Source organism: Pristiophorus japonicus, chromosome 19, assembly GCF_044704955.1.
Source record: "Pristiophorus japonicus isolate sPriJap1 chromosome 19, sPriJap1.hap1, whole genome shotgun sequence".
NCBI classification, from domain to species: domain Eukaryota; kingdom Metazoa; phylum Chordata; class Chondrichthyes; family Pristiophoridae; genus Pristiophorus; species Pristiophorus japonicus.
In genome coordinates this window covers 65,010,256-65,025,920 of record NC_091995.1, presented here as the reverse complement: position 1 = coordinate 65,025,920, position 15,665 = coordinate 65,010,256, and the positions used below count along the sequence as shown (strand labels likewise).

The following is a 15,665-nucleotide window of genomic DNA, read 5'->3' as shown; positions in this document are numbered from 1 at the left end:
TATTACTGACCCTGTGTTTTATTACTGACCCTGTGTTTTATTACTGACCCTGTGTTTTATTACCGACCCTGTGTTTTATTACCGACCCTGTGTTTTATTACCGACCCTGTGTTTTATTACCGACCATGTGTTTTATCACTGACCCTATGTTTTATTACCGACCCTGTGTTTTATTACTGACCCTGTGTTTTATTACTTACCCTGTGTTTTATTACCGACCCTGTGTTTTATTACCGACCCTGTGTTTTATTACTGACCCTGTGTTTTATTACCGACCCTGTGTTTTATTATTGACCCTGTGTCTTATTACTGACGCTGTGTTTTATTACCAAGCCCTGTGTTTTATTACTGATCCTGTGTTTTATTACCAAGCCCTGTGTTTTATTACAGACCCTGTGTTTTATTACCAATCCTGTGTTTTATTACCAAGCCCTCTGTTTTATTACTAACCCTGTGTTTTATTACCGACCCTGTGTTTTATTACTGACCCTGCATTTTATTACTGACCCTGTGTTTTATTACTGACGCTGTGTTTTATTACCGAACCGGTGTTTAATACTGACCCTGTGTTTTATTACCGACCCTGTGTTTCATTACTGACCCTGTGTTTCATTACTGACCCTGTGTTTTATTACTGACCCTGTGTTTTATTACTGACCCTGTGTTTTATTACTGACACTGTGTTCTATTACCAAGCCCTATGCTTTATTACTGATCCTGTGTTTTATTACCAAGCCCTGTGTTTTATTACTGATCCTGTGTTTTATTACCAAGCACTGTCTTTTATTACTGAACCTATGTTTTATTACTGACCCTGTGTTTTATTACTGAGCCTGTGTTTTATTACTGACCCTGCGTTTTATTACTGACCCTGTGTTTTATTACTGACCCTGTGTTTTATTACTGACCCTGTGTTTTATTACTGACCCTGTGTTTTATTACTGACACTGTGTTCTATTACCAAGCCCTGCGTCTTATTACTGATCCTGTATTTTATTACCAAGCCCTATGCTTTATTACTGATCCTGTGTTTTATTACTGACTCTGTGTTTTATTACCGACCCTGTGTTTTATTACTGCCGCTGTGTTTTATTACTGACCCTGTGTTTCATTACCGACCCTGTGTTTTATGACTGACCCTGTGTTTTATTACTGGCCCTGTGTTTTATCACAAAGCCCTGTGTTTTATTACTGATCGTGTGTTTTATTACCAAGCCCTGTGTTTTATTACTGACCCTGTGTTTTATTACCAAGCCCTGTGTTTTATTACTGATCTTGTGTTTTATTACCAAGCCCTCTGTTTTATTACTGACCCTGTGTTTTATTACTGACCCTGTGTTTTATTACTGACCCTGTGTTTTATTACCGAGCCTGTGTTTTATTACTGACCCTGTGTTTTATTACTGACGCTGTGTTTTATTACCGACCCTGTGTTTAATACTGACCCTGTGTTTTATTACTGACCCTGTGTTTTATTACTGACGCTGTGTTTTATTACCGAACCGGTGTTTAATACTGACCTGTGTTTTATTACTGACCCTGTGTTTTATTACTGATGCTGTGTTTTATTCCCGACCATGTGTTTTATTACCGAACCGGTGTTTTATTACTGACACTGTGTTTTATTACTGACCCTGTGTTTTATTACTGACGCTGTGTTTTATTACCGAGCCCTGTGTTTTATTACTGATCCTGTGTTTTATTACTCAGCCCTGTGTTTTATTACTGACCCTGTGTTGTATTACAAGCCCTGTGTTTTATTACTGATCCTGTGTTTTATTACCGACCCTGTGTTTTATTACTGACCCTGTGTTTTATTACCGACCATGTGTTTTATTACTGACCCTGTGTTTTACTACTGACCCTGTGTTTTATTACCAAGCCCTGTGTTTTATTACCGACCCTGTGTTTTATTACTGACCCTGTGTTTTATTACCGACCCTGTGTTTTATTATTGACCCTGTGTCTTATTACTGACGCTGTGTTTTATTACCAAGCCCTGTGTTTTATTACTGATCCTGTGTTTTATTACCAAGCCCTGTGTTTTATTACAGACCCTGTGTTTTATTACCAATCCTGTGTTTTATTACCAAGCCCTCTGTTTTATTACTAACCCTGTGTTTTATTACCGACCCTGTGTTTTATTACTGACCCTGCATTTTATTACTGACCCTGTGTTTTATTACTGACGCTGTGTTTTATTACCGAACCGGTGTTTAATACTGACCCTGTGTTTTATTACCGACCATGTGTTTCATTACTGACCCTGTGTTTCATTACTGACCCTGTGTTTTATTACTGACACTGTGTTTTATTACTGACCCTGTGTTTTATTACTGACACTGTGTTCTATTACCAAGCCCTATGCTTTATTACTGATCCTGTGTTTTATTACCAAGCCCTGTGTTTTATTACTGATCCTGTGTTTTATTACCAAGCACTGTCTTTTATTACTGAACCTATGTTTTATTACTGACCCTGTGTTTTATTACTGAGCCTGTGTTTTATTACTGACCCTGCGTTTTATTACTGACCCTGCGTTTTATTACTGACCCTGTGTTTTATTACTGACCCTGTGTTTTATTACTGACCCTGTGTTTTATTACTGACACTGTGTTCTATTACCAAGCCCTGCGTCTTATTACTGATCCTGTATTTTATTACCAAGCCCTATGCTTTATTACTGATCCTGTGTTTTATTACTGACTCTGTGTTTTATTACCGACCCTGTGTTTTATTACTGCCGCTGTGTTTTATTACTGACCCTGTGTTTCATTACCGACCCTGTGTTTTATGACTGACCCTGTGTTTTATTACTGGCCCTGTGTTTTATCACCAAGCCCTGTGTTTTATTACTGATCCTGTGTTTTATTACCAAGCCCTGTGTTTTATTACTGACCCTGTGTTTTATTACCAAGCCCTGTGTTTTATTACTGATCTTGTGTTTTATTACCAAGCCCTCTGTTTTATTACTGACCCTGTGTTTTATTACTGACCCTGTGTTTTATTACTGACCCTGTGTTTTATTACCGAGCCTGTGTTTTATTACTGACCCTGTGTTTTATTACTGACGCTGTGTTTTATTACCGACCCTGTGTTTAATACTGACCCTGTGTTTTATTACTGACACTGTGTTCTATTACCAAGCCCTGCGTCTTATTACTGATCCTGTATTTTATTACCAAGCCCTATGCTTTATTACTGATCCTGTGTTTTATTACTGACTCTGTGTTTTATTACCGACCCTGTGTTTTATTACTGCCGCTGTGTTTTATTACTGACCCTGTGTTTCATTACCGACCCTGTGTTTTATGACTGACCCTGTGTTTTATTACTGGCCCTGTGTTTTATCACAAAGCCCTGTGTTTTATTACTGATCCTGTGTTTTATTACCAAGCCCTGGGTTTTATTACTGACCCTGTGTTTTATTACCAAGCCCTGTGTTTTATTACTGATCTTGTGTTTTATTACCAAGCCCTCTGTTTTATTACTGACCCTGTGTTTTATTACTGACCCTGTGTTTTATTACTGACCCTGTGTTTTATTACCGAGCCTGTGTTTTATTACTGACCCTGTGTTTTATTACTGACGCTGTGTTTTATTACCGACCCTGTGTTTAATACTGACCCTGTGTTTTATTACTGACCCTATGTTTTATTACTGACGCTGTGTTTTATTACCGAACCGGTGTTTAATACTGACCTGTGTTTTATTACTGACCCTGTGTTTTATTACTGATGCTGTGTTTTATTCCCGACCATGTGTTTTATTACCGAACCAGTGTTTTATTACTGACCCTGTGTTTTATTACTGACCCTGTGTTTTATTACTGACGCTGTGTTTTATTACCGAGCCCTGTGTTTTATTACTGATCCTGTGTTTTATTACTCAGCCCTGTGTTTTATTACTGACCCTGTGTTGTATTACAAGCCCTGTGTTTTATTACTGATCCTGTGTTTTATTACCGACCCTGTGTTTTATTACTGACCCTGTGTTTTATTACCGACCATGTGTTTTATTACTGACCCTGTGTTTTACTACTGACCCTGTGTTTTATTACCAAGCCCTGTCTTTTATTACTGATCCTGTGTTTTATTACTGACCCTGTGTTTTATTACTGACCCTGTGTTTTATTACCGACCCTGTGTTTTATTACCGACCCTGTGTTTTATTACCGACCCTGTGCTTTATTACCGACCATGTGTTTTATTACTGACCCTATGTTTTATTACCGACCCTGTGTTTTATTACTGACCCTGTGTTTTATTACTTACCCTGTGTTTTATTACCGACCCTGTGTTTTATTACCGACCCTGTGTTTTATTACTGACCCTGTGTTTTATTACCGACCCTGTGTTTTATTACTGACCCTGTGTTTTATTACTGCCGCTGTGTTTTATTACTGACCCTGTGTTTCATTACCGACCCTGTGTTTTATTACTGACCCTGTGTTTTATTACTGGCCCTGTGTTTTATCACAAAGCCCTGTGTTTTATTACTGATCCTGTGTTTTATTACCAAGCCCTGTGTTTTATTACTGACCCTGTGTTTTATTACCAAGCCCTGTGTTTTATTACTGATCTTGTGTTTTATTACCAAGCCCTCTGTTTTATTACTGACCCTGTGTTTTATTACCGACCGTGTTTTATTACTGACCCTGTGCTTTATTACCGACCCTGTGTTTTATTACTGACCCTATGTTTTATTACTGACCCTGTGTTTTATTACTGACGCTGTGTTTTATTACCGAACCGGTGTTTAATACTGACCCTGTGTTTTATTACTGACCCTGTGTTTTATTACTGACGCTGTGTTTTATTACCGAACCAGTGTTTAATACTGACCTGTGTTTTATTACTGACCCTGTGTTTTATTACCAATCCTGTGTTTTATTCCCAAGCCCTGTGTTTTATTACTAACCCTGTGTTTTATTACTGACCCTGTGTTTTATTACTGACCCTGTGTTTTATTACTGACCCTGTGTTTTATTACCGAATCGGTGTTTAATACTGACCCTGTGTTTTATTACTGACCCTGTGTTTTATTACTGACCCTGTGTTTTATTACTGATCCTGTGTTTTATTACTGACGCTGTGTTTTATTACCGAGCCCTGTGTTTTATTACTGATCCTGTGTTTTATTACTAAGCCCTGTGTTTTATTACTGACCCTGTGTTGTATTACCAAGCCCTGTGTTTTATTACTGATCCTGTGTTTTATTACCGACCCTGTGTTTTATTACTGACCCTGTGTTTTATTACCGACCATGTGTTTTATTACTGACCCTGTGTTTTATTACCGACCCTGTGTTTTATTACCAAGCCCTGTCTTTTATTACTGATCCTGTGTTTTATTACTGACCCTGTGTTTTATTACCGTCCCTGTGTTTTATTACCGACCCTGTGTTTTATTACCGACCCTGTGTTTTATTCCTGACCCTGTGTTTTATTACCGACCATGTGTTTTATCATTGACCCTATGTTTTATTACTGACCCTGTGTTTTATTACTGACCCTGTGTTTTATTACTTACCCTGTGTTTTATTACCGACCCTGTGTTTTATTACCGACCCTGTGTTTTATTACTGACCCTGTGTTTTATTACCGACCCTGTGTTTTATTATTGACCCTGTGTCTTATTACTGACGCTGTGTTTTATTACCAAGCCCTGTGTTTTATTACTGATCCTGTGTTTTATTACCAAGCCCTGTGTTTTATTACAGACCCTGTGTTTTATTACCAATCCTGTGTTTTATTACCAAGCCCTGTGTTTTATTACTAACCCTGTGTTTTATTACCGACCCTGTGTTTTATTACTGACCCTGCATTTTATTACTGACCCTGTGTTTTATTACTGACGCTGTGTTTTATTACCGAACCGGTGTTTAATACTGACCCTGTGTTTTATTACCGACCATGTGTTTCATTACTGACCCTGTGTTTCATTACTGACCCTGTGTTTTATTACTGACCCTGTGTTTTATTACTGACCCTGTGTTTTATTACTGACACTGTGTTCTATTACCAAGCCCTATGCTTTATTACTGATCCTGTGTTTTATTACCAAGCCCTGTGTTTTATTACTGATCCTGTGTTTTATTACCAAGCACTGTCTTTTATTACTGAACCTATGTTTTATTACTGACACTGTGTTTTATTACCGAGCCTGTGTTTTATTACTGACCCTGCGTTTTATTACTGACCCTGTGTTTTATTACTGACCCTGTGTTTTATTACTGACCGTGTTTTATTACTGACCCTGTGTTTTATTACTGACACTGTGTTCTATTACCAAGCCCTGTGTCTTATTACTGATCCTGTATTTTATTACCAAGCCCTATGCTTTATTACTGATCCTGTGTTTTATTACCAAGCCCTGTGTTTTATTACTGATCCTGTGTTTTATTACCGAGCCTGTGTTTTATTACTGACCCTGCGTTTTATTACTGACCCTGTGTTTTATTACTGACCCTGTGTTTTATTACTGACCCTATGTTTTATTACCGACTGTGTTGTATTACCGACGCTGTGTTTTATAAACAAGCCCTGTATTTTATTACTGACCCTGTGTTTTATTACTGACTCTGTGTTTTGTTACCGACCCTGTGTTTTATTACTGCCGCTGTGTTTTATTACTGACCCTGTGTTTCATTACCGACCCTGTGTTTTATTACTGACCCTGTGTTTTATTACTGGCCCTGTGTTTTATCACAAAGCCCTGGGTTTTATTACTGACCCTGTGTTTTATTACCAAGCCCTGTGTTTTATTACTGATCTTGTGTTTTATTACCAAGCCCTCTGTTTTATTACTGACCCTGTGTTTTATTACTGACCCTGTGTTTTATTACTGACCCTGTGTTTTATTACCGAGCCTGTGTTTTATTACTGACCCTGTGTTTTATTACTGACCCTGTGTTTTATTACTGATGCTGTGTTTTATTACCGACCCTGTGTTTAATACTGACCCTGTGTTTTATTACTGACCCTGTGTTTTATTACTGACGCTGTGTTTTATTACCGAACCGGTGTTTAATACTGACCTGTGTTTTATTACTGACCCTGTGTTTTATTACTGATGCTGTGTTTTATTCCCGACCATGTGTTTTATTACCGAACCGGTGTTTTATTACTGACCCTGTGTTTTATTACTGACCCTGTGTTTTATTACTGACGCTGTGTTTTATTACCGAGCCCTGTGTTTTATTACTGATCCTGTGTTTTATTACTAAGCCCTGTGTTTTATTACTGACCCTGTGTTGTATTACCAAGCCCTGTGTTTTATTACTGATCCTGTGTTTTATTACTGGCCCTGTGTTTTATTACCGACCCTGTGTTTTATTACTGACCCTGTGTTTTATTACCGACCCTGTGTTTTATTACCGCCCCTGTGTTTTATTACCGACCCTGTGTTTTATTACCGACCATGTGTTTTATTACTGACCCTATGTTTTATTACCGACCCTGTGTTTTATTACTGACCCTGTGTTTTATTACTGACCCTGTGTTTTATTACTGACGCTGTGTTTTATTACCGAGCCCTGTGTTTTATTACTGATCCTGTGTTTTATTACTAAGCCCTGTGTTTTATTACTGACCCTGTGTTGTATTACCAAGCCCTGTGTTTTATTACTGATCCTGTGTTTTATTACCAACCCTGTGTTTTATTACCGACCCTGTGTTTTATTACCGACCCTGTGTTTTATTACCGACCCTGTGTTTTATTACCGACCATGTGTTTTATCACTGACCCTATGTTTTATTACCGACCCTGTGATTTATTACTGACCCTGTGTTTTATTACTTACCCTGTGTTTTATTACCGACCCTGTGTTTTATTACCGACCCTGTGTTTTATTACTGACCCTGTGTTTTATTACCGACCCTGTGTTTTATTATTGACCCTGTGTCTTATTACTGACGCTGTGTTTTATTACCAAGCCCTGTGTTTTATTACTGATCCTGTGTTTTATTACCAAGCCCTGTGTTTTATTACAGACCCTGTGTTTTATTACCAATCCTGTGTTTTATTACCAAGCCCTCTGTTTTATTACTAACCCTGTGTTTTATTACCGACCCTGTGTTTTATTACTGACCCTGCATTTTATTACTGACCCTGTGTTTTATTACTGACGCTGTGTTTTATTACCGAACCGGTGTTTAATACTGACCCTGTGTTTTATTACCGACCCTGTGTTTCATTACTGACCCTGTGTTTCATTACTGACCCTGTGTTTTATTACTGACCCTGTGTTTTATTACTGACCCTGTGTTTTATTACTGACACTGTGTTCTATTACCAAGCCCTATGCTTTATTACTGATCCTGTGTTTTATTACCAAGCCCTGTGTTTTATTACTGATCCTGTGTTTTATTACCAAGCACTGTCTTTTATTACTGAACCTATGTTTTATTACTGACCCTGTGTTTTATTACTGAGCCTGTGTTTTATTACTGACCCTGCGTTTTATTACTGACCCTGTGTTTTATTACTGACCCTGTGTTTTATTACTGACCCTGTGTTTTATTACTGACCCTGTGTTTTATTACTGACACTGTGTTCTATTACCAAGCCCTGTGTCTTATTACTGATCCTGTATTTTATTACCAAGCCCTATGCTTTATTACTGATCCTGTGTTTTATTACTGACTCTGTGTTTTATTACCGACCCTGTGTTTTATTACTGCCGCTGTGTTTTATTACTGACCCTGTGTTTCATTACCGACCCTGTGTTTTATGACTGACCCTGCGTTTTATTACTGGCCCTGTGTTTTATCACAAAGCCCTGTGTTTTATTACTGATCCTGTGTTTTATTACCAAGCCCTGTGTTTTATTACTGACCCTGTGTTTTATTACCAAGCCCTGTGTTTTATTACTGATCTTGTGTTTTATTACCAAGCCCTCTGTTTTATTACTGACCCTGTGTTTTATTACTGACCCTGTGTTTTATTACTGACCCTGTGTTTTATTACCGAGCCTGTGTTTTATTACTGACCCTGTGTTTTATTACTGACGCTGTGTTTTATTACCGACCCTGTGTTTAATACTGACCCTGTGTTTTATTACTGACCCTGTGTTTTATTACTGACGCTGTGTTTTATTACCGAACCGGTGTTTAATACTGACCTGTGTTTTATTACTGACCCTGTGTTTTATTACTGATGCTGTGTTTTATTCCCGACCATGTGTTTTATTACCGAACCGGTGTTTTATTACTGACCCTGTGTTTTATTACTGACCCTGTGTTTTATTACTGACGCTGTGTTTTATTACCGAGCCCTGTGTTTTATTACTGATCCTGTGTTTTATTACTCAGCCCTGTGTTTTATTACTGACCCTGTGTTGTATTACAAGCCCTGTGTTTTATTACTGATCCTGTGTTTTATTACCGACCCTGTGTTTTATTACTGACCCTGTGTTTTATTACCGACCTTGTGTTTTATTACTGACCCTGTGTTTTACTACTGACCCTGTGTTTTATTACCAAGCCCTGTCTTTTATTACTGATCCTGTGTTTTATTACTGACCCTGTGTTTTATTACTGACCCTGTGTTTTATTACCGACCCTGTGTTTTATTACCGACCCTGTGCTTTATTACTGACCCTGTGCTTTATTACCGACCATGTGTTTTATTACTAACCCTATGTTTTATTACCGACCCTGTGTTTTATTACTGACCCTGTGTTTTATTACTTACCCTGTGTTTTATTACCGACCCTGTGTTTTATTACCGACCCTGTGTTTTATTACTGACCCTGTGTTTTATTACCGACCCTGTGTTTTATTACTGACCCTGTGTTTCATTACTGGCCCTGTGTTTTATAACAAAGCCCTGTGTTTTATTACTGATCCTGTGTTTTATTACCAAGCCCTGTGTTTTATTAATGACTCTGTGTTTTATTACCACGCCCTGTGCTTTATTACTGATCTTGTGTTTTATTACCAAGCCCTGTGTTTTATTACTGACCCTGTGTTTTATTACCGACCCTGTGTTTTATTACCGAGCCTTTGTTTTATTACTGACCCTGTGCTTTATTACCGACCCTGTGTTTTATTACTGACCCTGTGTTTTATTACCAAGCCCTGTGTTTTATTACTGACCCTGTGTTTTATTACTGACGCTGTGTTTTATTACCAAGCCCTTTGTTTTATTACTGATCCTGTGTTTTATTACCAAGCCCTGTGTTTTATTACTGACTCTGTGTTTTATTACCAAGCCCTGTGTTTTATTACTGATCCTGTGTTTTATTACCGACCATGTGTTTTATTACTGACCCTGTGTTTTATTACCGACCCTGTGTTTTATTACTGACCCTGTGTTTTATTACTGACGCTATGTTTTATTACCAAGCCCTGTGTTTTAATACTGATCCTGTGTTTTATTACCAAGCCCTGTGTTTTATTACTGACCCTGTGTTTTATTAGCGTCCCTGTGTTTTATTACCGACCCTGTGTTTTATTACTGACCCTGTGTTTTATTACCGACCCTGTGTTTTATTACCGACCCTGTGTTTTATTACTGACCCTGTGTTTAATTACCAACCCTGTGTTTTATTGCTGACCCTGTGTTTTATTACTGACCCTGTGTTTTATTACCGACCCTGTGTTTTATTGCTGACCCTGTGTTTTATTACTAATCCTGTGTTTTATTACCGACCCTGTGTTTTATTGCTGACCCTGTGTTTTATTACTGACGCTGTGTTTTATTACCAAGCCCTGTGTTTTAATAATGATCCTGTGTTTTATTACCAAGCCCTGTGTTTTATTACTGACCCTGTGTTTTATTACCAATCCTGTGTTTTATTCCCAAGCCCTGTGTTTTATTACTAACCCTGTGTTTTATTACCGACCCTGTGTTTTATTACTGACCCTGCATTTTATTACTGACCCTGTGTTTTATTACTGACTCTGTGTTTTATTACCATGCCCTGTGTTTTATTACTGATCCTGTGTTTTATTACCGACCATGTGTTTTATTACTGACCCTGTGTTTTATTACCGACCATGTGTTTTTATTACTGACCCTGTGTTTTATTACTGACGCTGTGTTTTAATACCAAGCCCTGTGTTTTAATACTGATCCTGTGTTTTATTACCAAGCCCTGTGTTTTATTACTGACCCTGTGTTTTATTAGCGTCCCTGTGTTTTATTACCGACCCTGTGTTTTATTACTGACCCTGTGTTTTATTACCGACCCTGTGTTTTATTACCGACCCTGTGTTTTATTACTGACCCTGTGTTTAATTACCGACCCTGTGTTTTATTGCTGACCCTGTGTTTTATTACTGACCCTGTGTTTTATTACCGACCCTGTGTTTTATTGCTGACCCTGTGTTTTATTACTGACGCTGTGTTTTATTACCAAGCCCTGTGTTTTAATACTGATCCTGTGTTTTATTACCAAGCCCTGTGTTTTATTACTGACCCTGTGTTTTATTACCAATCCTGTGTTTTATTCCCAAGCCCTGTGTTTTATTACTAACCCTGTGTTTTATTACCGACCCTGTGTTTTATTACTGACCCTGCATTTTATTACTGACCCTGTGTTTTATTACTGACGCTGTGTTTTATTACCGAACCGATGTTTAATACTGACCCTGTGTTTTATTACCGAGCCTGTGTTTTATTACCGAGCCTGTGTTTTATTACTGACCCTGTGTTTTATTACTGACCCTGTGTTTTATTACTGACGCTGTGTTTTATTACCGAACCGGTGTTTAATACTGACCCTGTGTTTTATTACTGACCCTGTGTTTTATTATTGACGCTGTGTTTTATTACCGAACCGGTGTTTAATACTGACCTGTGTTTTATTACTGACCCTGTGTTTTATTACTGATGCTGTGTTTTATTCCCGACCATGTGTTTTATTACCGAACCGGTGTTTTATTACTGACCCTGTGTTTTATTACTGACCCTGTGTTTTATTACTGACGCTGTGTTTTATTACCGAGCCCTGTGTTTTATTACTGATCCTGTGTTTTATTACTAAGCCCTGTGTTTTATTACTGACCCTGTGTTGTATTACCAAGCCCTGTGTTTTATTACTGATCCTGTGTTTTTTTACCGACCCTGTCTTTTAATACTGACCCTGTGTTTTATTACTGACCCTGTGTTTTATCACCAACCCTGTGTTTCATTACTGACCCTGTGTTTTATTACTGACCCTGTGTTTCATTACTGACCCTGTGTTTTATTACCATGTGTTTTATGACTGACCCTGTGTTTCATTACTGACCCTGTGTTTTATTACTGACCCTGTGTTTTATTACCGACCGTGTGTTTTATTACTGACCCTGTGTGTTATTACTGACCCTGTGTTTTATTACTGACCCTGTGTTTTATTACCGACCGTGTTTTATTACTGACCCTGTGTTTTATTACTGATCCTGTGTTTTATTACCAAGCACTGTCTTTTATTACTGACCCTATGTTTTATTACTGACCCTGTGTTTTATTACCGAGCCTGTGTTTTATTACTGGCCCTGCGTTTTATTACTGACCCTGTGTTTTATTACTGACCCTGTGTTTTATTACCGAACCGGTGTTTAATACTGATCCTGTGTTTTATTACTGACCCTGTGTTTTATTACTGATGCTGTGTTTTATTACCGACCATGTGTTTTATTACCGAACCGGTGTTTTATTACTGACCCTGTGTTTTATTACTGACCCTGTGTTTTATTACCGACTCTGTGTTTTATTACCGACGCTGTGTTTTATTACCAAGCCCTGTATTTTATTACTGACCCTGTGTTTTATTACCGACTCTGTGTTTTATTACCGACCCTGTGTTTTATTGCTGCCGCTGTGTTTTATTACTGACCCTGTGTTTCATTACCGACCCTGTGTTTCATTACTGACCCTGTGTTTTATTACTGGCCCTGTGTTTTATTACTGATTCTGTGTTTTATTACCAAGCCCTGTGTTTTATTACTGACCCTGTGTTTTATTACCAAGCCCTGTGTTTTATTACTGATCTTGTGTTTTATTACCAAGCCCTGTGTTTTATTACTGACCCTGTGTTTTATTACCGACCCTGTGTTTTATTACTGACCCTGTGCTTTATTACCGACCCTGTGTTTTATTACTGACCCTGTGTTTTATTACTGACCCTGTGATTTATTACCCACCCTGTGTTTTATTACTGACCCTGTGTTTTATTACCAAGCCCTGTGTTTTATTACTGATCCTGTGTTTTATTACCAAGCCCTGTGTTTTATTACTGACCCTGTGTTTTATTACTGACCCTGCATTTTATTACTGACCCTGTGTTTTATTACTGACCCTGTGTTTTATTACCGAACCGGTGTTTTATTACTGACCCTGTGTTTTATTACCGACCCTGTGTTTTATTACCAACCCTGTGTTTCATTACCGACCCTGTGTTTTATTACCGACCCTGTGTTTTATTACCGACCCTGTGTTTTATTACTGAGCCCTGTGTTTTATTACTGACCCTGTGTTTTATTACTGATGCTGTGTTTTATTACCAAGCCCTGTGTTTTATTACTGATCCTGTATTTTATTACCAAGCCGTGTGTTTTATTACTGACCCTGTGTTTTATTACCAAGCCCTGTGTTTTATTACTGATCCTGTGTTTTATTACCAAGCACTGTATTTTATTACTGACCCTATGTTTTATTACTGACCCTGTGTTTTATTACCGAGCCTGTGTTTTATTACTGACCCTGCATTTTATTACTGACCCTGCGTTTTATTACTGACCCCGTGTTTTATTACTGACGCTTTGTTTTATTACTGATGCTGTGTTTTATTACCGAACCGGTGTTTAATACTGACCCTGTGTTTTATTACTGACCCTGTGTTTTATTACTGACCCTGTGTTTTATTACCGAACCGGTGTTTAATACTGACCCTGTGTTTTATTACTGACCCTTTGTTTTATTACTGACGCTGTGTTTTATTACCGAACCGGTGTTTAATACTGACCCTGTGTTTTATTACCGACCCTGTGTTTTATTACTGTGTGGTCCTGTATCTCAGTGACGGTCGCAGTGGGCCTGTGTGACCCCGACAATGGTTAGTGTTTGCCCGCTCAGTGTTACTCACGCTCGACCATTGTCCAGATGAAGGAGGAAGCTGTCGTTCGCAAACTCCTGGAATGTTTCGTAGTGATGTCGGTCCATGTTCCCTGCAGAAAGACAGAGACCAGGAGGCCAGTTAGTCCTGAGCGGGACCCGAGGGCCATTTAGAGTGGTAGGCTGCTCACCACTCTGAGAATTACACAGGGCCACCTCCGTGCCCTTGCACATCCGGCTATTCCACTCCCAGCAGGTACACATTGCCTCTCCGATTTAGAAAAAGTAATTCCTGGGATGTGGGCATCGCTGACAAGGCCGGCATTTATTGCCCATCCCTAATTGCCCTGTAGGTGGTGGTGAGCCGCCTTCTTGAACCGCTGCAGTCCGTGTGGTGAAGGTGCTCCCACAGTGCTGTTAGGGAGGGAGTTCCAGGATTGTGACCCAGTAACGATGAAGGAACGGCCGATATATTCCCAAGTCAGTATGGTGTGTGACTGGGAGGGGAACATGGAGGTGGTGGTGTTCCCATGCGCCTGCTGCCCTGGTCCTTCTAGGTGGTGGAGGTCACGGGTTTGGGAGATGCTGTGCATTTCACGGGTCTCTTTACCTCTGTCAACCTGAGGCCAGGCAAAGTCATGGGGTCTGGAGTCAATGTTGCGAACACATAGTGCCACTCCCTCCAACAACAACAACAACTGGTATTTATATAGCGCCTTTAATGCAGTAAAACGTCCCAAGGCACTTTACAGGAGTGTTAGAACAAATAAATTTCAAACCTGGCCACATAGAGAAATTCCAGAGCTCGGGGCCGAGGTACAGAAGGCACGGCCGCCAATGTGGAGCTATTATAATCGGCAAGAGACCAGAATTGGAGGAGCACAGCGATCTCGAAGAGTGGAGGAGGTTACAGATAGGGAGGGCGGGGTGTTGGGAGTATTTGAAAACAAGCAGGAGAGTTTTAAAATGGTGCTTTACCTGACTGGGAGCAATGGGGGTCAATGAGGGGTCGATGTAGTCAGGGAGAGGTCGATGGGGTCAGCGAGGGCTCGATGGGGGGCAGCAAGGGGTTGATGGGGTCAGCGAGGGCTCGATGGGGTCAGCGAGGGCTCGATGGGGTCCAGCAAGGGGTCGAAGAGGTCAGCCAGCACAGGGGTGATGGGTGAGCGGGACTTGGTGCGAGTTAGGACGCGGGCTGCTGAGTTTTGGGTCACCTCTGGTTTATGGAGGGTGGAAGATGGGAGGCCGGCCAGCAGAGCGTTGGACTAGTCCAGCAGATATTTGGCAATGGAGGCGGTGCGGATATGCGGTCGGAAAGTCATCGGGGGGTCCAATACCACACCAATATTGCAAACAGTCTGATTGCATCTCAGACACGGGCCAGGGATGAAGTCGGTGGCCCGGGAATGGAGTTTGTGGCAGGGTCCGAAGACAATGGCTTCATTCTTCCCAATATTTTGTCGGAGGAAATTCGTGCTCATCCGATACGAGAGACAGTGGAGGGGTCAAGAGGGGTGGGGGTGAGGTAGAGCTGGGTATCGTCACTGTAAATAGCGAAGATGTTATGTTTTCAGTCGATGTCGCCAAGGGGCAACAGACAAATGGGAGACCCCAGAGGAAACG

General features: G+C 39.7%; 1 protein-coding gene across 1 annotated transcript in view; it reads right to left on the bottom strand.

The window, feature by feature from the left end:
- The window catches only part of LOC139230257 (extracellular serine/threonine protein kinase FAM20C-like), a 435,305-nt gene that overhangs the window by 363,802 nt on the left and 55,838 nt on the right, over nt 1-15,665 (bottom strand). The window contains exon 8 of the mRNA XM_070862086.1: nt 14,074-14,155. Within this exon, the coding sequence (XP_070718187.1) occupies nt 14,074-14,155 (82 nt within the window). The remainder of the gene's footprint in view (nt 1-14,073; nt 14,156-15,665) is intronic.